At 41.4% G+C, this 21399-nt stretch overlaps 1 protein-coding gene across 1 annotated transcript in view; it reads right to left on the bottom strand.

The window, feature by feature from the left end:
- Window positions 1–1329: 1329 nt before the first annotated feature.
- The window catches only part of LOC108574391, a 22686-nt gene continuing 2616 nt past the window's right edge, over window positions 1330–21399 (bottom strand). The window contains exons 2-4 of the mRNA XM_017936971.1: window positions 18322–18531; window positions 16734–17014; window positions 1330–1572 (exon numbers count right to left, since the gene is read on the bottom strand). Of these exons, the coding sequence (XP_017792460.1) occupies window positions 1330–1572; window positions 16734–17014; window positions 18322–18531 (734 nt within the window). The remainder of the gene's footprint in view (window positions 1573–16733; window positions 17015–18321; window positions 18532–21399) is intronic.

Raw genomic sequence — 21399 nt, forward strand, 5'->3', positions numbered from 1 at the left:
GAAATGTATTCGAATTTAATATATAAATGTTGTCGGTTAAAATTAATTTCTGTGTCGTTATATCACCGAGATATCATAGATGTTATTGTTCTATATTGTAAATTAAGAAATCATTAAAAAGAATTTTTCCAATGTTCAAAGCAGTATCTCTCACGAAATTCAATTCTTCATCGTTAGAATAAAGCAACCGTGTATCTTCAAGCTTGGTAGATTTAATTTGCGTATCCTATAAGATCCACTTTCGCGAATCGAACGTAGTACGATGAAACATATATACAATGACTGTTGCAAAAGCTCGTCGATTAATTTTGCGGTGTTTCGTTCGCTGACGTAATTTCGTCAATTACGCACGTTTTGTTCGTCGTGCAGCGTACTAAAAATTACTTTGACTTGGTAAACACGAGACACGTATAAATTCGCTAGGCGCAGCCATGAACAGAATAACTCCTAAACAATTTAATGAATAGTTTGTTTAATTATCTTTCAATTAACATATTTTCATCTATTTGAATTTTAAAGTAATTTTTTAAACTCAAGCTTTGTTCAAGTTTTACCTTAACTTAAATGATCTTTTCAGAAGAGAATTATTTTTTTTTCTCACCGTGTCCCGTATTCCTACTTATTTTACACGATCCGGCGCCAAACCGAAAGAATTACATCTACGCGAAGATGAGTTCCACCGTTAGAAAAGAAAATATCGCCGCTAAATAGAAAGATCGTGTCACGAGATCGGGAGATCAGAAAATCATGTGAAAGTTCTAAATCTCAGGATACACACAGGAGAATCTTTCCATCGATCTATCTCGATCGAAACTGATCACGTTCCAATTAATTTCGATATATTGAAAATTAATTCGATCGTTCAAAGTGGCTTCTTTAAAACCACGTCATTACCAAGCATGACTCTGAACTTTATAATCTCTCTCCCCCTCTATGCGTATCTTTTATCGTCGATACGTCGTATCGCATTGTTCACACTTTCTATCTTACCCCTGTAACGCGACTTTTTTTTATCTTTTCGAAGATAGAACACCGAGGTACAGGAACTTCGTGACCTCGGCTGAACAGCTCTTCTTTCTAATCTCAATCTTGTAATGTGACTAAGCGTTTTCGCGAGATATCGAATTTCTGACGAATCGCCCGTCGTTCTTCTTCTGTTATTATTGTAAAAGAAGGATGAAACGTTTCGTGCGAAGTTGCAAGGCGATTCATTCATATCTTCGTCCAGTTACGTTTCTTCGTCGCGCTCCGATTATCCTCTGTGAATCCTGTGACGCTCGTGTCCCATCAAACGAACGCGTTCCCATCGGGATCTCCGTCAGAATTTCATCACGTGACGTTGATCTCCTCGTCCTCCTCGTTCTCCGTCTGTTCTTCCGGTCGCTGAGGACTCGTTAAGGGACTCACGTCGCTCAAGTCCATCCTCGGTCTGTCTCCATCGGCGTCGCTCAAATCTGGATTTGGATTGTTCTTGTTCGGTAACGTTTGCTCCCGTGATCCGCCGGTCGCTAATAATTCTCTCTCCTTGCTGTTCCTCCACTTCATTCGTCGATTTTGAAACCAGATTTTCACCTGTAAACGATAATTCGCAGACTGTTCATTTCGGATAATACTATTACTATCAGGATAATGTTGTAATGTCTGTATGATAGAGAAGGGTTGATTGATGATTGATTGATTTGCCGGACGATTAATTAAGAGAAATTCGACTGTTCGCGATATTAAATGTTAATTACACCGATTGTCTGTAATTGATTTATTTCGGGCTGAAATTTAGTATTACCATTTACTAACGCCTAGAAGTCGAAATCCAAGAGAAAAACAATTCTTAATTCCAACGGTGGTGGTTTGGATAGAAGGTAGATAATCGAGCTGAATTGAGATATAGGCGAAAGTTCGAAAGGTTCATTTGTTAATTTTACGAATGTTTTTTTTTCTTTCTAATTTTATATTTATTTCGTTGGTTTAAGATATTATTTGAAGGAAGTAAATTCTTTTGTACCCTGTAGATTTTTAACGAGCGTTAAACAATTATTACCCTTTTTGTATATGTCTGTCATAGTGTTTTCAACTTTGTATCTCTCATATTATCTACCAAATCTGTTGAATATTTCATTACTTTAAAATACGTCAAAATATGCAAATACAGTATGTGAAAAAAGAAAAGAAATAGTTTGTGAACCTGTGGAAAGAATACGTGTGGAATTATGCAACAAGTATATGTCGTAATAATGGAATCTTTATTATTTACACATTATTAACCGTAAACATTTTTCCACATCAGCCAGAGTCAAATAATGCAGGATCTTACACAATACGACAAACATGTATATAAAATATGCAAAGTAAATATCACACAGACAAAACCCATTAAAATAAACATAATAAATTTCCATTGCAGATCCCACTTTATTCAAATTTTCTATAAGAACATGCACTGGCAATACGTTCGTATAAAAAAATTAACAAAAAAATTGTCCCTTCTTCGAGACAATGAAGTAAGCAACCCCAAGTTTCAACATTTCTTCCAATTCCTCCTGCAAATGTTGACGGGCGCGCGTTGTAAACGGGGGTCGAGAAAGGGCTCGTCATTTTCGTATATTAAAGACCATGTATTACCGAACCGTTGAACGGGCCAACGTCAAACGCACATGAACTCTGAAAATTTTCCGCTTCCCCACCCTTCATGTCCCTTTTCCAGCCAGTTTCGCCTCTCCTTCGCGCGCCACCCTTCGTTCCTCCAACCAATTCCTGTTCGCCACTTTATTATAGCCTTAAGCTATACTAGACGAAGCGTTGACCCCAGCCGCGGATTGATTTACCTAAACTGTTTTCCCAATTTTCATTGGTCGCTGTATATACACTCTCTGTGCGTTTATAAGTGTGTGTATCTGTGTAATATGGGTGCACTCGACACCCTACCGGACCCTGAAGTTTCCCTCGAACACGCCTTCGGGGCTCGCCAATAAGGCGTCGGACCTTGTACGAAATCGACTTTACAGTTTTCACCTTTCTTACTTTTCAGGGGAGAACCTGTATAAGTATTCGTGAAAGTCTTGGACGATGTTCGATTTTCTCTCGCTTTTTCTTTCGGACGAATTTTTCTCTCTCGAATTTTCGTTTCTTCAGATTTCAAATTTTTCACAATTTTCAGAAGAAGAGAAATATTGTCTTTCATTTATTGACAAGGAAGAATTCGGCGAGGTACGATTTAGAATATCAGTGGGCAACATTCTCTCTTACGCGACATTGGGATCAGATACTTGACAAAGTGGAAAATTTGTACGATCGTAGTTGAGTCGAAATATTCACCTGGAAAAATAGGCAACTCTTCTCTAATTGAGATTAGACACCTATTTCACAAAATGCAAGATTTCTCTGACCGTAATTGAAAAAATCCTCGATCTCGTCAAAGCATCGAACGATATCGACAAACAATACGCAGCTTAGGATCGGTTGAAGTATGAAAATACACACAGTGGCCACGAAGATTAATGCGATTTATAGTCGGTCGTTATTTAACGAGCCACTACATTTACGAACGAGACTTTACACAGAATATCAACAATTTTCGAAACGCGTTCAACAACGTTGTCTGCGCTTGACACCCGCGTCATTATTAATATTGCTCGACTCTGGCGAGCGGAGACGGCGGCAGGGAGGGTGAGAAATTAATAAAAACTTTATTATTCTGTAATATCTCGCGGAGCATTTTATGGAACGATTTCCCGTGCACGGTCGTGAACGAACGTGTTGCGTGCACCTGACACGGTGAAACGTGAACGAATTTGATGCGTCAATGCACCTTTCGGTTACTTGTTGTTTTTTTCTTTTTTTTTCTTTTTCCAAGTTTTATACGTGTTACGTATGCATATATTTTGCAAACAGGAATGTCGACCGAAGTTTCCATTGATAACGATAGATTTTTCCTGCGATACAACGAGCTCATTTCGACGATTCTAGCTCACGTTCGTGCTCGCAATCGGTCACTTGTTTAGATCGGATATCAATCACTCGTCGATTAGAACGTCTACGCAAATATTTTCATACAGAGACAGCTGTTGCAACGTGATAAGCGAGAAGGTGTTTGTATTATAGAAAGTGTCTTTTGAAAATTGATGCCTAATTTTTCTGTTACCGAAACTTTTCAAATAGAATCTACTTGGGAAACTATGTTACCTAACCCTTTCACTGCGACGTTCAATTTCATCCACACGTTGCCAGTGTAAACGCAAAATTCTTTTTATCAACGTTTCGATCATTTTCAAGAAGTGCAAAAGAACAACAAAGGAATAATAATTCTTTTGTTCTAAAATTGCACGGCGAAAGGATCGAGGCGAGAAACGGGGATACGTTGGTTAACGATTAGAAGATTAAACTCCTCGTAGCGATAAAAATATAAAAATTTCAACGTCGTAGAGAAAACTGAGGAGGTGACAAGAAAACACGGAGAACGAAAGAAATTCTGTGAAATTTCCAGGGGGTGACAGATTAAACGTGTATTGCAGAGGCGAGAAAATTACATGGATCTGCCAGGGATTAATTTACCCAAATTGTTTTCGTATTTTCATTTGTCGGAGCGTGTGCACTTGACACGATGCAGAACCCTAACGATCCGACGTTAATATGCTGTTTAGCAGTAGGGTAAACTCTCGATACAATCACTGACCCATCTTCGTCGGAAAAATCCCGTTTCGACGATAGTAGACAGGCTGTAACAAGATCTGTGAATTTACTCTTGGACGAAGAACATTTTGTTGAAAAACAAAATTTCACTTAATTTGAAATTACGAAGGTATCTAATTAGAACACAGTTATTCTTCGATACGAAATGATATTTTTTTTTCATCAAGTACGAACGTAACAGAATTAAAAGTAACAATCGTGTTTTGATATATTTTAGTAGGAGAAATAAATTATTTTTTATTAACCTCGGCTCGTTTATTTTTCGATAATGGAGTTGTTGAACAGGACGCGCTCTCTGAATTTCCGCGTAAAATTTTCTCAACGTCGTCAGCTAGCCTGACAGCGATGTTTCGACACGATACGGGGAAAGTTTGTTTAAAAATTACTCGCAGATACGAGCGCCACTCGTTTTTTACACGATTAATTAAAACGATTTATAATTGATAATTCGCCGTTCGTCTGAATTAAAAACTTCCGGGAAACAAAATGCCAGGCTGATTTGCCTCTTTTCATCGAGGAGAGGTACCTAAATCCGGAAAATCGAGAGCGGGTCGGATTTAAACGAACGTTCGAGAATTCGTGCCGTTTAAAAGGCAAAAATCCCAGGAAATCCGATGTTTACGAATAGGAGGAGAGATTAGAGGAGGGTTTAATATCGTGCTCAAGACGTTGCTCGTTTAGGGTTGAACACTCGATGCGGGGATGTGCGAGGAAATCAAAGTCGAAGGGGATCGTTTTCTCGCGTGAATATGGAAAAAAAAAAAGACGCGTTTACTTATTCCATAGAAACTCTCAAGTATTCCACTCCATTTTTCAGTAAATTCTAATACTGTAACACGATCTTCTAATTGTCTCAATTTTTATTATTCGAATGATTAGTTTAATCCTTTAACCCTTTGAGCGGTGAATTTACGATTGTCAAGAATTAACATATTTTCATTAAACTAACTGAATTTTTGAACGAACGTTGAATTTTTTTTATCAATTGAAGAATTGCTCCAAAAAATTCTAAGAATCGTCGAGAAAGCAGAATATATTTTTTCTTTTTTAATAGCAATATCAATTACGCGAATGTAAACATCGAGAGGCAAAAAGGAAATGTGTCGGTATATATTGGTAGGAATTTTCAGTAACCGGAAATTGCGAACGCATTCCAGGGAAATCAGAGGATTCGTTCTTCCGTTTCTCCGTTACCAACGATCCTTCTTCTTCCTTTCGTTTTACGTTTTGCGAGCGGCGACGGTGATTGATTGTCCCGTCAGCGGCAGACAGGTCCGGGAACTGTATAACAAAAGTAACAAAGCGGCTCTCCGTTCAGCGAGAAAGACGCCCGGCTTTTCGGAGAACTTGAATCGTTTCGTTGTTCACGCTTTTCGTTCGTTCTGTCCGCGCGTATCGTGCGCCCCACCAGACTTCGATCACTTTTATAAATCGTTCCAGTCGTTTTTGCTAACGTGTTACGAGAGAAATATTTCTTATTTCTTCTGAAGCCGAGCTGATAATAACAGGTTGTACGTTGTTTAAATCGTATCCGCTAATTTGTGGAACTATGATAATTGAAATTACCATCGATGACGGTAATTGTCGTTTTAATAATAAATTACAATAATTCGATGGTCATTCAAATGAGACCACGTTCGATGAAATAATTACTCGAATCGCTCGACCAACCATCGTTTCGTTCTACCCTCCTCTTCTTTCCTCTAAATTTCGTTTAAGAAATTCTACACCTATCTGAAGAACTCGGAGATATACTTATTTCTTGCGATTTTTTCAAATAAAAATGAATTAATTCTGATACAAAAATCAATTTCTGGAAATTCCAATATGAACATCCATAATTCGACCAATTTCCATAAAAAAAAAGGAACCCCAGCACTAACCTAACCACACGTTTCCACCATCTAAATCTCTAATCCGAATCTCAATTACATTCGAGTTAAAAGGTGTCGATAGCAACCGCAGTCTCAAGAATCACTACACCCAATCGAATCCATAGTCATAAACCTCCCTGGTCCACCGTGGAGAAAAGAATTTCTCCTCTCCGTTTTCTTCTCCCTCCTCCCCCTCTTCTAAATCATCCCTCAGCGATCCTTACGGAATCCATAAGGAGAAATAACCGTGGACCCAGAGGGGAGGATGGTGGGCGCTATTAAAAAGAGAAGCCGGAAATGTTTCACGCGGGCCGCGCTAAGGATCGGAGCCGCCGCTAAAGGATCGGGCATAACGACGACATCCGAAACCCGTTCTATAGAGTGGGTAATCGTTAAACGATTGGCTGCAGCCAGCCCGTCGGTCTCTCCTTTCGCCACCAACCCTCCCTCTGTCTCCCTCTCGTCCTCGCACCCTGGGGAACTTCTCCTCCGTGCACAACCCCCTTCCTCGCGCCCACACGACCGCCCTTACTTCCGCCTCTGCCCACCCTCAGCCACCTCTCTCCACCCCCTCCGCTCTCTCTGGCACCCTCTTTATCTCCCTACGTTCCTCACCCGCCTCCCTCCTTCGTTTCCACCCCCTGTGCAACGTGTATATATATATATATATAGATACGGAGCACGATAGGTAGCGGAGCGCGCGCGGCGGCCGCGCCATCTGGCGCAGTTTAATAAAAGACGATCGATTATGACGTCGGCCTCAGAACTACCCCTCGCACAGTCCCTGGTCCTCTTTCTCGCCAACCTGTCTTCTTCGTCCCCCCTACTACCACTCTCATCCAACGTTTCTTTCCCTCTTTCTGGTTATACCCTTCACTGTACTCCTTTCTCCCTCTCCTCTCGTTTGTCTCTTCTCTCTCGCTCACTCTAAGCTTCTTTCTCTTGTTCGTCTCACTCTCTCGCTCTTTCTCTTCGCAGCTATAAAGTGAACGTCTCTCTTTTTCTTCCTAGTGTGTACAGGGATGAGAGAGAGGGGAGGGTGACCACCCTCTGTAGGTGGAGGGGGCGAGGAGGAGATCGAAGGGCACAGAGGCGGAGAAAAAGGGACGAGAGCACACAGGGAGTTAGAGGGATATTTTTTTTTCCGAGAGGGGGTGAGAAGGAGGTTTGGTGCGGTCAACGGAGGGGTGAAACGAGGGAAAAAAGAAGGTAGAGGGTGGTGGTGGTGGTGGTGGAAGAGGTACGAGGCACAAAGCTGCCGCGGCGCGCGATTCTGCGGCCGAAGGGTCGGCTGATGTATGGAAAGGAAGTCGGCTCTTAATAGAGGGGGAGGGAATCGGCCCTCCGGATTTATCGGCGGACCGCGTTTCCATCGGTGATGTTTTAATTGAGCCCGCCGCCACCACGCTGATAAATGATAGTGTTAATCCGTTTATCCTTGAATCTATGCACAGGTTAATTAGTCCTTTTTTCTCGTGCCGCGTGCGCGATCCTTCTGCTCGTTCCGATCGTAATTACGGTTCTTGGGGACCTTGCCGCTCGACGATGCTTCTTTTCACGGGAATTCAATTTCCGGAGGATTTTACTCGGTCTCGTTTTAGAATTTCGGGTAAGGTTTATTCGAGGTTTTGTTTGATTCGCTTTTTTTTTGGTGGAATGGAGATAAGGGTGATTACGAAAGGCTGTAAATCTTTTTTCTGTAAGAAGACTTTACTTTGAAACGGGTGTTTATTTAGTCTGATAACGTCTGGAGTAACATTGATTGTGACATAACAATTTTTTAAGCAATTACGAGTAGAAGAAATATTGTTTCTATAGGTGTACCTACAAAGTGCGAAATTAAATTAAAACTAATTTCGAAGCTATTCAAATTAAGAGGACGAAGAATTGTCCAGTAGAAATTATACAAAATAAAGGATCTGAAGTTGCGTTTAAAAGAGTGATACGTTTATTTAATACGATACCAGGCAAATAAAAATCAACAAATACTTAGTAGAATAATATAACAGGCAATTTGCGAAAAATGAATAAATCGTTCTCGTGAAAACGCTTCGCTGTTAAAAAGTACAAAAAATCGTTCTCCTATTTATCTTTATGGGCCTATCAGATTTTATAGAGAGGAGCCGGTGATTTTCGCGAAGAGAGAGGGTGCGAACGTATCCGGGAATGAACGTCGATCACGATAGCTTTTAGTTGGGGCACGAGTCGCGAATTTAGAATTCGCCCGCGTGCCAATGGTATAACGCGCTACAGCTGTGAGTGGCTACGACCTGGCACGAATAGGAAGCGATATTTCCGGGCGAAATGTCGTCCCAGCGATACGAAACGCATTTGATCGCGACATGTAAAGATCCTTGAAGACTCGATTCAAAGGGTTATACGACAACCTTGTGCTGTCTTTGAAATTGTCTCGGTACATAGAGGAGACATTACCGAAGTCCGCTTCGATTATTCATCTCTCGATTTATCTTTCGATCATTTATGTAATATTCGATTTACATACGAGTCGTTTAATGTGAAAAAAGTTGAATTCTGGATAACGAGGGATAAGGTACCCAATCTTAAATAAAATGAAAAGCCTAAAAATTAGAAGGTCTACCTCAGACACTGTTCACAAAAGTAATGAAAAATGTATTTAAGAAACTCTCTAAGTTTCATTTCTCTATGAAATCTGTTTGCAACCAAGAAAGACACAGACCTGCAAATGGTCCGTCGAAACGATATGTATTCGATTTTCGTGTTATCAGTCGCGAGATGGGCAGCGCGGTTTTCGAAAGCGTTCGAAAGTGATTAAAGTTGATTCACAAAAGGATGAATCTATATGCATACCGCGGTATTGTATATTCATGGTTTCTTAGTTCGTCCAGGCGTCGGGGGTAGCGGCGCTTTCTCAAAGTAAAATCCATAATGCATGAAGGTCCACGGGCTAAGCCGAACAGCTTAAGCCGTAAGATATTGCGCGACGTTATATTCATGTTATGCCCTGTAAGAGGCAGCCTTTGTTTTTAATATCCATCGCAGACTGTACCGCGGCAAGTTTAGGGTAACGTTATGACCAACTTCGAGCGCGGTGACTTGCGCTCTCAACTTTGATCCGTCTTCTGTTCGGCTCGCGATGAAAAGGTCAACGTTGCCTCTTGGTGAGAAATATGAGAAATGAGAACGAGGAAAATCGTATTCCAATAAAATGAAAAGATTCTTTGATCCGCATTTGCAAAGATAAATGGATAAATTCAGCGTGAAAATAACGCAAGGGAAGTCGAATCTTTGCGAAGATTCAAGATTGTACCCTACAAAGTAAGAACGAAGAAGATTTCGAGAAGAAGAGTAACGAAATTGAAGATCTACGATTGAGAAAAATATGGCTTCGTGAAAATGAGGAAAAATTTGAATAACGAGATGAGAAAATTTGAAGAAACGAGAATAATTGATAATTTTACGAAGAAATCTAACGGAAGGAGATGTGTTCTATTTTTTTTCTTTTTTTTCATGGAACAAATTGAGCACTTAAGTAGAATGTTCTCTGTCAGATGGGATTGCCGAGGCAAACAATTTGTATCGTGCAGCATTTTCAACTCTGATCAGGGGTAGAAGATCGACTACTGGGTAAATAGTAGGATGCTTTTCGAGCAAGAGAACATTGACCGATTGTTCTAGGGAAAGGTTGTTCAAAGTAAACTCGATCCAGCAAGCGGCCCTAATGGCTACAAATTGATTTGACCGACGGAATTCGGGAAATTCTATATTCGTCTGAAATGCAAGCCTAATGGTCGATCTATCTAACGTGTCAGTATCGGTTTCATGGGAAAGAGCAAGCTGTGCTCGTCTTTTCAGTATCGAGATGTGCACACTTCGTATTCGTGTGCAAATTTATTCCAACACATTTTCGTCTCTTCAATTATCAAAAGTCCTTGAAATACAGAAATATTCACGTTGTATTATTGATTAATATTATACAGTGGGAATATTTCATATTTAATTGGAAGAAAATAAGAATGTTCGTCAGGTCGATTAAGAGAGCACAAAATATGTATTTGCAGGAGGGGGCTATCGTTTTAATCAAACTTAAAATTGGAACTCCTTTCTTTTTTTCTTCATTCGAAGACTAAATAGGCTGTCAGTAGCACCGAATGCGCGCCATTCTTCGCGCGATCTTTATAATTCGCTAAATCTTCAAGACGTCTCGATCGTCGAAGGAGTAGCCCTCTCCATTTTCGAGATAAAGAAATGAAAAGATCGAAGACGGAGGGGTGCGTTTTAATTCAACATTCTTACACAGGGAGAATTTCCATTGTGAGATTTTCAATTAACGCGACACTCCCTATTTTTCCTTCTTACACACGGAACTTAGCAAGATGGATTTTCAGATAATTGACCGAGCATCTTTTCTCCCGTTTTAAAACGCGATCGATCGAAAAGCGCCAGATTACGAAGTTAGGTGAAATAAATTATGTTAACGAGAGTAGAAAGGGATAAATGGACAGATTTGTCGTTAAATTGATAATTGTCGCGACTAGAAATTGCCCTTTACATCGCGAATTAATACCGGTCGGCGTGATTCTGACAGGTCTCTGGCAACTTGTAAGAAAGGAGAGAACGGTCGGTTTTGATTATTAAAAAGATAACAAGCCCTCCGGTCCCTCTCTTTACTTTTTCCTTCGCTTCCGTCCGTCCGACGGCACGGAAACGTCTTCAGCATAAAAGTGGCTGGCTTGGCTGTTCTTAATTCCGGCTAATTTAAGGTCGACGCGTTGATGAGTCCTGCCCACGGGCGATACGGACGTTCTTGACAAGACGCTATGCTCCGAGTGTTCTCTCCTGACGGAATCTGGACTTTTTCAATCGTTACATCGCAGCGAATCTAGCTAATTCTTTTTTTCTTTTTTTTTTTTTTTTAGAAATATATTTTCAAAGTAGAAAGAAAATTAGATTTGAAACTCTGATCTTTACACTTCAATATTTCTTTCTTTCGTTGTTTTCGGATAGAAATTCTCTCGAAGGCAATTGTCATAGAATAGAAGATATTTTCAAAGTAAAAGGAAAATTACGTTTGAGAACATGTCAGATTTCAATGCTGAAGATCTCTCTGATCCTTAGACTTCAAAATTTCGAATAGAAATTCTCTCGAAGACAATTGTCGTAGAATAGAAGGATTCTTTCGTGAAGAAAAAACAAACCCAGGAAACAGGGAGTCAAGATTAATATACAAGTTGTTGAAATATTTAATTTTTCTATAAAGAACCCGACGATAGATGAACGCGTTCTTCTCCTGTCGTTAAAGGAATCGGGAAGAACAAAGACGCTGATACGCGACCGGGAAGGAAGGGTGAGTTCACTCACCATCACTAATTACTTTAGTCATCCCCCTTTAACCCTCGACGTCCCTCTTAAACCCACCCTCGTCATAAACTGTAGTGAAGGCTTGAACCTGAGTGAAACGGCACCTTGCCTTCTCTTCTCCCTGTCCCCTCGCTTCCTGTAGCCGTTCCTCAAAGTACAGACTACCCCTGGAAAAGCTTTATTATTATCATCCACCCGTACACCACAAGTCTTTAATTAAATCTCAGGAAAGATTCATAAAACCGGTATGATTACAAATACGATAAAGGACGAAACTTCATCTGGAAAGATCTCCCTCACGGTGCAATACGAGATTTCTTAGATTTTTCTTAGACCATACTTACTGTATAAGTTCAACTTCTACGGAAATTATTTTTAGTTTAGAAAGAAATTTGATAAATAAGCAGGGTTCCTTTTTATTTTTGTTTCTTTTTTTGTTATGTTATTTAAAGTAAAGATGAAAATCTTTCATCTGCTTGAAAGATGGAGAAAGGTGTGAAAGAATGATTGGAATGATTTTAACAAACGAACGAGTTGCCGCTAACTTCGAAGCAAATTTTCAATTACTTGTTGGCACTATTTCTAAACATTTTTTATTAAAGCGAAAAAGGTTAAAAAATTGATGGTTGAACGAGGAGGTAGAGATCAGAAAATTCGACATCTGGTGCTCGCAGCTGAGTATTATTAAGAGAAACAGAAGAGAGGAACTCCGGGGCGAAGAGAAAGCCATCATCGGACAATAATCACTTTTATGGGTGTTCGTGTGGTGAACCGTGATATTAGATAGCAGCCAAGTGCGCAGAACCACGCTCCTCAAATCGCACAACACTCAACATTACCCTCGAACAACTTGGAAATTGTTCCTCTCTTTTTTCCCCGTCTCGTTGCTACATCACGATAGAAACATTAACGCTCGCAACTTACTTCTTCCTTCCGAGAGTCCAATTAAAATTAATAAGACACTCGACATTGTCACAAGTTGCAGCCAAACATCTTTCAACATCTTCCTTTTTTTTATCACACATCTCAGAAAATTTTCTTACTCCGCTGATTTGTCTCAAAATTCTTAGTTCATTTCCTAGCGCGATTTCCTTTGTAAATTTGAACTCGAAGGGAAAGGAGTCACTATCAGGAAATCGGAGAAACGGACAAACGCATTCCTACGTCTTTTATACAAATGTGTAAAGTATGAGTTTGGCGCACACAAAATTGGCGCACTACTCCCGCTTAAGAAACTCCCGAGATTTCTCAAAAACCTCGCATTCAACGAATCACACCTTAATACCAACGAATCAACTTAAACTACGGAAAAATGTATGAAACTGACCCAACATTCAGCGTATTAATATAAACTAAAATAACGATCGAGATGATCTAACCTACCTCCGAACGATTTCTTCGATGAACAAAATTATCGAAGATTCTGCTGACGGATTACGTTTCACCCCGCTTAACCGTTTTATTACGACAGCTCGTGGAATCGCGTTCGATATGCGGCGAGCCTTAACTCGTAAAAGAAGAGAGGAAGAGAGTTTCTTGAACTCCCATGCTGGTACTACCAATTGTTCCAACCACCGGTAACCGAAGAAGAAGAAAAGGACGAATAGCGTGGAAAAAGCAGAAGGAAGGAGTGAGAGAGGAATCCTTTGTATGCGGATTGCGGATTCGCAAGAACCGTCAATTTACTCCAACTCCAAAGTACCCGTTGGTTCTTGCACACACGCGTATACGTGTGTATGTGTGTGTGTGCGTGGTCCTTAGGTTTTCTCGTAAAACCACGTCTAGAGTGGGCCTGAACCAATGGCGTTGGAGGCATGGCGCTCGAGGTGTGAATTATACATGAGAATATATCCTTCCGTACCCTTTACCTTCCTCCAACCCTCTCTGTCACGTCCTCTTTCTCCGATTCCCAGCCTCGTTCTCCCTCTATTCGTCCCTTTGCTAACCAATGGTTATCTCTTACCCTTATTTGCGCCTCATTTACATACGACCATATGCTCGTACCTATGCAAAATGTATCGTCGAATACGCGGCGAATACGAAGAGAACACTTTGAAGCATTTCGGTGTGAATTGTTATCGCGGTACATTTCTGGCAATACGTTGCTGTAGGATAGGTACGTTTAGCTGGAGCTTGTGATTTTAACCCTTTAAACGGTGTAGGTTAAAGATCGTGTATGTTTTTTTCGTAGTTAGAATTGTTGACAATCGTTAGGAAAAATTGACTTTGTTTATTCTTGTAGCTGATCGAGAGACGCTTTTGAGTAGAGAACTCTAATCAGTTTTCGAATTTCTCGGAGAACTCTGATATGATTAATTGGTCAAGGTGGATTGGAGAATCATCTGTTTGAACGATTTTATTATTCGATAAGATACGAGAGAGTTTAATTGGTGTACAGAAATGTCACGTTTGCAAGGAAACTGATAAGAATTTTTGAACAATCATCGAAACGATAAAGAATTGTCTGTTGACATAAGAGTAATCTTACCATTTATTCGTTCATTTATACAACAAATTTTCGTCACCTAAACCACACGTTACGTCCGTCGTTCTAAAAGTTCTTCTTCCAACATGAAACGAACGAACAATTTCCAAATCGTTACCTTGTCTCTTGTTCTGAAATAAACGAATTTACACGACGAAGAAATAACAATAATCGAATAAAACAGCATCGCGGCGCGGCGGCGGGAATAGAAATGGCGGCGTAACAGTGGGTCCTGTTAGGAAACAAAATTGGCGAAAACATCGCCGCACACATCCCATCGGGCGAATCGGCAAACTACGCTCATGAAATCAAATGAAACTAACTTACAGTGCCATTTTCTGGGCATCGTTTAGTTTCATTAGCGTCGCCACAGCGGAGCCAGCCTGCTAGCGACGCCGACGCTGGCGTCGGTGTGCCTGCACACCGTCGCCGTTAGTACGGGTATATACGTGTGCAGCTAATGAACTGGCATCGCCCGATTAACCCCAAACCGTGGGTATTATATGCTCCTAGCTCCATGTGCACCTACGCTCTTTCTCCTATGTATATCCCACCCTCGATGCGACGCGATGATATCTCGCGTGATCACCTCCGTCCGTGATCGTCGCTCGACGCTTTAAACTTTGCATTTAACCGTTGTTTAACCATTTTCCTTGCAACACCGAATCGAACTCGTAGCACGTAGCAAAATTAATTTTAACTTCATTTCTGATTTTAACCCTTTCGTTGCTTTTTAAAAATTTCCTAGCACTGTACGGTTGTGCAGTCCTTTTGGCCCTTCACGCACTTCCACCTTAATTTAGTTCAACCGAATTTGAAAACGACGCAACAAATTTTACAGTCGTGTTAAAACATTTACGACGAACTTTATTTAGTAAATAGGAAAATGGGTAGTTGGCTCTTTCGTTGAATAACGATGAATGTGTACAAGTGGAAGTTAGTTGAAGAAAGATGGAGAAAACCTGTGCTTTTAATTTCACTGCTACAATTTCATCAGAGTTTCCTGATGGATAAGTTAGTAAAGTTACATCTTCTGTACTGTTAGTACTGTTACATCTTCGTGCAAAATAAAGAAGTGTTTAATAATCCCTGTAATAAGGGAATTAAACGGAATCGATAAAGAAGAACGAGCGTGTTTCTTCAGCCAGGAACTCGTTACTTTCTCGAGAATCGCCGTTCCGATGCTTGTACCGCGGCGACGCTATAAACGTGGTACGATTGTTCGAATCACTTTCTGATTACTTTCCCGCTAATCACTAGGAAAACTGTCTAATAACAGGTAACAATTAAACTCGAAACGTTTGCAAAGATTTCGAATAGCCGTGTCAAATTATTGGTACATTTGAACGAGATACTTAAACTGGGGGTAGCCATTTTGCATTTAGTCTCGATCCTTCAGTTTCATCTAACCTACATTTCCATCGATGCTATTCGAATTATACGTAAGACGAATGATATGTATATCAGGCATGTTTGCAGTTATATACGTTGATATAATCAGCACGTGAGAGTTGGTTCGACAAAACCTGAGCATTAGTCTCTATCAATTCGTTGAATGGAGTCGCGTGAAAGCGAGAGAGAGAGAGCGAGAAAAGGGAGAGCAGCAGCAGCTCCGTCGCTGAATTAAATGTTCCGTTGGGAACAGAGGGGTTTCGTACTTCGTTAAAGCGACAATTAGTGCCCTAATAAGGTCATTAAGCACCATATATCCTGTGGCAGCCTTCCTTCCTTCCTTCCTCGTACGGATTAATTCCTCGATTATGCGCCTGGCTATTATCGCGAATCGAGTAACATCGTTCAACGCGTTAATTAAATATAATCGTGAAAAAGCTGAGTTACAGACGCTATCTAACGCTTATCTTCATTTTGAAATCAATGTATTTTAACAGATTTTAAGTTTTGTCGAAAAAAGAAACATTTTCTTTTCAATTTTATCAAGTTTCCAAACGAGTACATTTGTATATTTCAATAAATTAGCTTTCTACGTATGTGTTGAAGGCGATTAGCAAAGAAGCGCACGGCTCGTTAGCCGTATCGGTGAATTAGTACGTTATTAAGATCATTAAACGCGATATTAAGCATCACGTTGCTCGTTCATGCGGCGCACGAAGGCAACCGCTTGATCGTGACAAGCTTATGCACATTATAATACAGGCAAGTATACCTGAATATGGCATATTCGATGCCATTATCTCATACAATCATTATACAACGTCGCGACGTTGTTCGATCTTCGCTCAATTCTTCACGCTTTTCTCATTAACGTTGCGATAGGTACGCTACTTTTCTCGAATACGTTTCTCATTTATCGTTCGAAAATAAGGGAAGAATTTTGTGCAGTTTCTTACCTGAGAATCCTTCAGGCCGAGTTTCTCGGCCAATTTTTTACGATCCGGCTTGCTGATGTACTTTTGTATCTGAAACCTCTTCTCAAGGCCACGCCTTTGAAGGTCCGAGAAAACTGCCCTTCTCATCATTCCACGACGAGGTTTTCCGCGGGCGTTCGTCGCCCATGGAAATACCAGTCCGGTGCTCGTGAAATCGCCCAAACCGCCTTGAATCGCACCTGGAAACGCAGTTCCGCCACCTGGAGCACCCGGATGATGACCTCCAGTTCCGGAACCGGCAACTAACCATTACACATGTTTCACGTTGAAAAGCTTTGCACTGTAAGAGCGTTACACGCATTTAAAATTCTCACCAAAGTGAAGATAATAAGTCGAATCATTATTTGCTTAAATTTCGATCGAGATAAATTTCGAACGCGATAAAAATGTGTAGAACTTCCAAAGCTGACTTTTTTTTTTCGCTAAAAAGTTCTACATTTCTATTTGAAACACTTTAACCCTTTCGTGATCGGTTGGACTCGAAGAAACGAGTAGAAAAATTGATCTTAACTTAGTATATCCGTTACAGAGATCGGTAGATAGATAAGGAAATTCAATCACGAAAGGGTTAATATAAAGTAATATTTCACACAGAAGTTTCTATCTTTTTTCCTATATCGCGAGAAGATTAGACGGTAAAGAACGAGTGTATGGAAGAAGTTAAAGTTAGATCCTTGTTCGTTTCGCTTTGACATTACGAAAGCCACTTTATCAGCGTGCAGAAAATATGCATGCCAATAGGGAAAATTTATTGCTCGTTCATCAAAGGCCCGGGGCCGATAGTAATTGAATCAAAGTCATCTAATAACGAACGGGCAATTGAATCTCCAGATCGTATCTGTACAATATTGCCAAGCTGAGCATGACAGTATTATCTGCGCCGATGATATTTGCACGCACTTGTTGCATGCGTGCATTTTGCTTGTGGCGGTGCATGTACATAATATGGTAGTGCTTTCACTGCACTTCATATGCACTCCATGTCCCATACGAGCCTACCTATAACAAGATATTCGATAAACCCGTGCCCGTGCACGTGCCCGCGTTTATACGCTTTGGCGCCATGTGCGGAAGTTTCGGTTTTAAATGTTCATCGAGACCGTGTTTCCGCCTCGCGTCCAGCTTGTTTATTAACTTTTCCACCGAGCGCCGGAGACGAAATATATATGATGGCGAATTTTTCGGGAAAAATTTCACACATTTTTTTCTTTCGCGCGAGCATTCGCGGTAAATTAATTGCGAATTAAACGCGCGACGATCGGATCGGAAGTTGAGAAATGACTGTTTAGTTATCGAAATATGCGAAAACTTAATTTTTACATCTTACGATATTTTTATTTCGATATATCGAAGTCTTGTTAATTAACGAAGAGAAATTTTTGTCTTTTCGTTAGTTTTCAATTGTTCTCTCTTGAAATGGAAGAACTTTCAGTGGAAAAGGTCGACGATTGACGAAAGATTTTCGACGAAAAGATTTCCAACTCGAGCATAAATTAAAGATACGTGTTTCAACTGCGTTTGAGTAATTCCGAGAAAGAGAACAGCTCACCTGTTAGATAAGGTCCTCTGTAGAACAATTGTTGCAACGTGTGGTGCGCATTCGGGGGTAAATGACGCTGAGGCGGCTGATGACTCGGCCTGTGATACGGATGATAAGCCGCCGGTCTGGCGATAGGTTTCGCTATATTGTAGCTTGCAGAATTCTGTAAATTTTGCAGAAAAGCTGGTATTGCTTCTGGTGGGAGTCCTTGAAAATTCTCTGAAAAAAGAAGACACAATTTCACCGGTCAGTCATCAGCTCGCTAAAGGGAAATATCATAGAGGAACGTGATTACTAAAAACGACAGTAAATTATTAAACTACAGAAATTTCTCGAATTCGAGACATAGGGGGAAATAGGAACGTGTTTTTTACGGACGAATTCACCCTGAAACGCCCAAGGTTCCGGATTTTCGCACGACAGAGTGCTCAAGTCGTTGTATTCCTTGCGATGCATAATTCGAGCTGACACCCCCGACTAAACCCTCCTCAACAGCTCCAGGCGAAGCCCAAACCTCTTGTTGACGCACGCTTCAACACCTCCAGAGTAAATACACGGATATTTGGTATACGTGAGAACGACTGGGATATATTTAACCTAACGCAGATTAAAACCCTCAGAAAAGATGGATTTTCATCGTACCATTTTCCAAAAACAGCCATTTTTCATCGTTAGAAGAAAGACAGATCAAACATCTTCCACCCGTAAACATAAACAACCAACCAACAGAGACCGCATTTTATCAAAAGAGAAAAAAAAGTGTATACACCTCAGACAATCATTTACACGTACCCAAAGAGGGTTTGCGGTTCCTGGTACTTTCGACATATTTTTTCTAAGTCACTTCGCCACGCCCAATTTACCCAAACGAGAGAGGAAAAAAAATGGGGTGAAGAAAAAATAGAGAGAGAGAGAGAATAGAGGAGGTGACGTGTTTGAAAATAATAAAATAATAGAGCCAGGGTCGTACGTTTTACAGCAGCGACCAAGAAGCCAGAATCGAACGGAGAAAGAGAGGTTTGCCTTGCGTTCCAGTCAGACAATGCTTTAACAATGGCCCATACACGACGTCCTATTGTGCCTGTGTACCCCATAAAATACTCATCGCCTTTTATCGTTGTTTTCGTAGCCAGCCAATAAGAGGAGCCAGCCTGCCGGGATCGCAAACCCTGGCCGACTAATAACGGCTTAACCTCCAACGGAAACATTGAATGGGAATCGTTTTTTAAGCTGCTCCACCTCCTTGGAAAACCTCCCTTCGCGAATCCATCTCCTCTACACCCTTATATGCATGTATCTCTCTCTCCCTCTCTCTTTTCATCTAACATTTTCTTTTTTTTTCCGAATCGAAGAGATTAAACCTCGAAGCCTGTCGAGGATATCCAGAACAGCTCTCGCGTGTTGTTACAGTTGTAGAGCGGTGGTTTTTTTTCTTTTCTCTTCTTTTAAATGGCCTGGCTTAAAGAGAGCCCTCTCCCTTTCGCCTACCCCCCTTCGATACGACTCGAGAACCAAGCTACAACATATCGGTGGTTATTCTTTGGGATTAGGGCATTTGATGCATTATTAAGTAGACACCGCTGCAGGTTTCCCCGGTGAATAGGGAGGTTCGGCGATTTATGCACGGCAGGAAACGGCGCGCATAGGAACCACGGTCCCGTAATAACGGAGGGATAATGTTTGTCTTAGCGGATGGTTAGCGAGCCTGACGTTCCCGTGCTACGTTTACTATGTGTAACGTGGCTAACTCGATCGAGAGTTTTAAGACGTGACGAGATTCGAAGAAGAGGACATCGAAGAAGTTCAGAAAGTTTTCGGAGACATTCTAAAATTTCTCGTGAAAGAACAAACTCCTGGTTGCCTTGAATTGAAAAGCGTAACACTGTACCTACTCCGTTAGAATTCTTCAAATTACGAAACACGCATTTTTACAATGGAAAAAACAAAAATTCTTAACAACGTTCCGTTAATTATTCCCGAACATCCGCGCAGGAGGTAAAGGGATTAAAAGGAAAGCAAAAAAAAAAAAGAAGAAAGCAAAATAATCGAACGGCGCGAGGTAGGAGTACATACACGCATTTCGCCATCCGTCTACACGAGTCCCGCTCTCGTCGTGTCAGGCTCGATATCGAAAAATATCAATAATAGCGACAAACAACAACGAGAAGCAGGCGGCAACGGGGGTGGAGAGCGGGGAACGAATAAAAGCGTGGCTCCACGATGAAACAGAGAGAGAGGGAGAGAGTGAACCACACACCACCATAGGAAGCGTGCGCGAGGGAAAAACAGAGAAATATGGAGAGCGTGGAGAACAGAGCGAAAGAGTGCGAGAATACCTGGTAAATCGCACAACGATTGGCGAAAATGCTATTCGAAATTTAACGTCGCTCTCCCGTCAAACGCCCATCCACTCCAGACCAAACCTCCCCTTCCGCCTACCTCTCCCTCATACACCACCCCCGCACACCAACCCTCAACTCGACGAGTTGCCGGGGCATTCGTTCACGTCCGTCGATGAATTTCGAGTTTGTTGCCAATCACTTTTTCGCGCAATTATTTCACAACATTTCGACATGACGTACAAACCGAGCGGAGCACAAGCGATAGTGTACCACCGGTCACAGGGGGGAGATGAAGGTGGGCGGCGGGAGGCGGCTGAGGGGGTGACGTTGGGATGGGTTGTACCTAGAGGGTGGGTGGTGGTGGTGGATGGATACCCGGATTGGGAAGAGGGGAGCGGCAAGTTAGGGGGTGGTGAGGAAGGGATGTAACACATGCACGTGGCACGGTCAATGCATCCGCTATCCGACAAATGCATGAAACCCCACCCCGTATTTCGAGCGCACCAAATTTCCCCGACTAACTCTTCCCTCTGTCTATCTTTAACTCTCTCTCTCCCTCTGTTGGACGTATCCGTCGTCTTTCTCTGTCTTTCTCTGTCGCTGTTTCTCTTGTACGCGCGCGGCGCATGCATGCAATCCGCCAATGTTAAATGCAACATTTGCCTCCCCACCCTCTGTGGATCTACCTTCGTCCCCCTGATGAACCATCTAGCGTCTCTCTTTCACGATGTATCTCGTTCCCTCT

This window comes from Habropoda laboriosa, unplaced genomic scaffold, assembly GCF_001263275.1.
Source record: "Habropoda laboriosa isolate 0110345459 unplaced genomic scaffold, ASM126327v1 scaffold205, whole genome shotgun sequence".
Lineage (NCBI taxonomy): Eukaryota > Metazoa > Arthropoda > Insecta > Hymenoptera > Apidae > Habropoda > Habropoda laboriosa.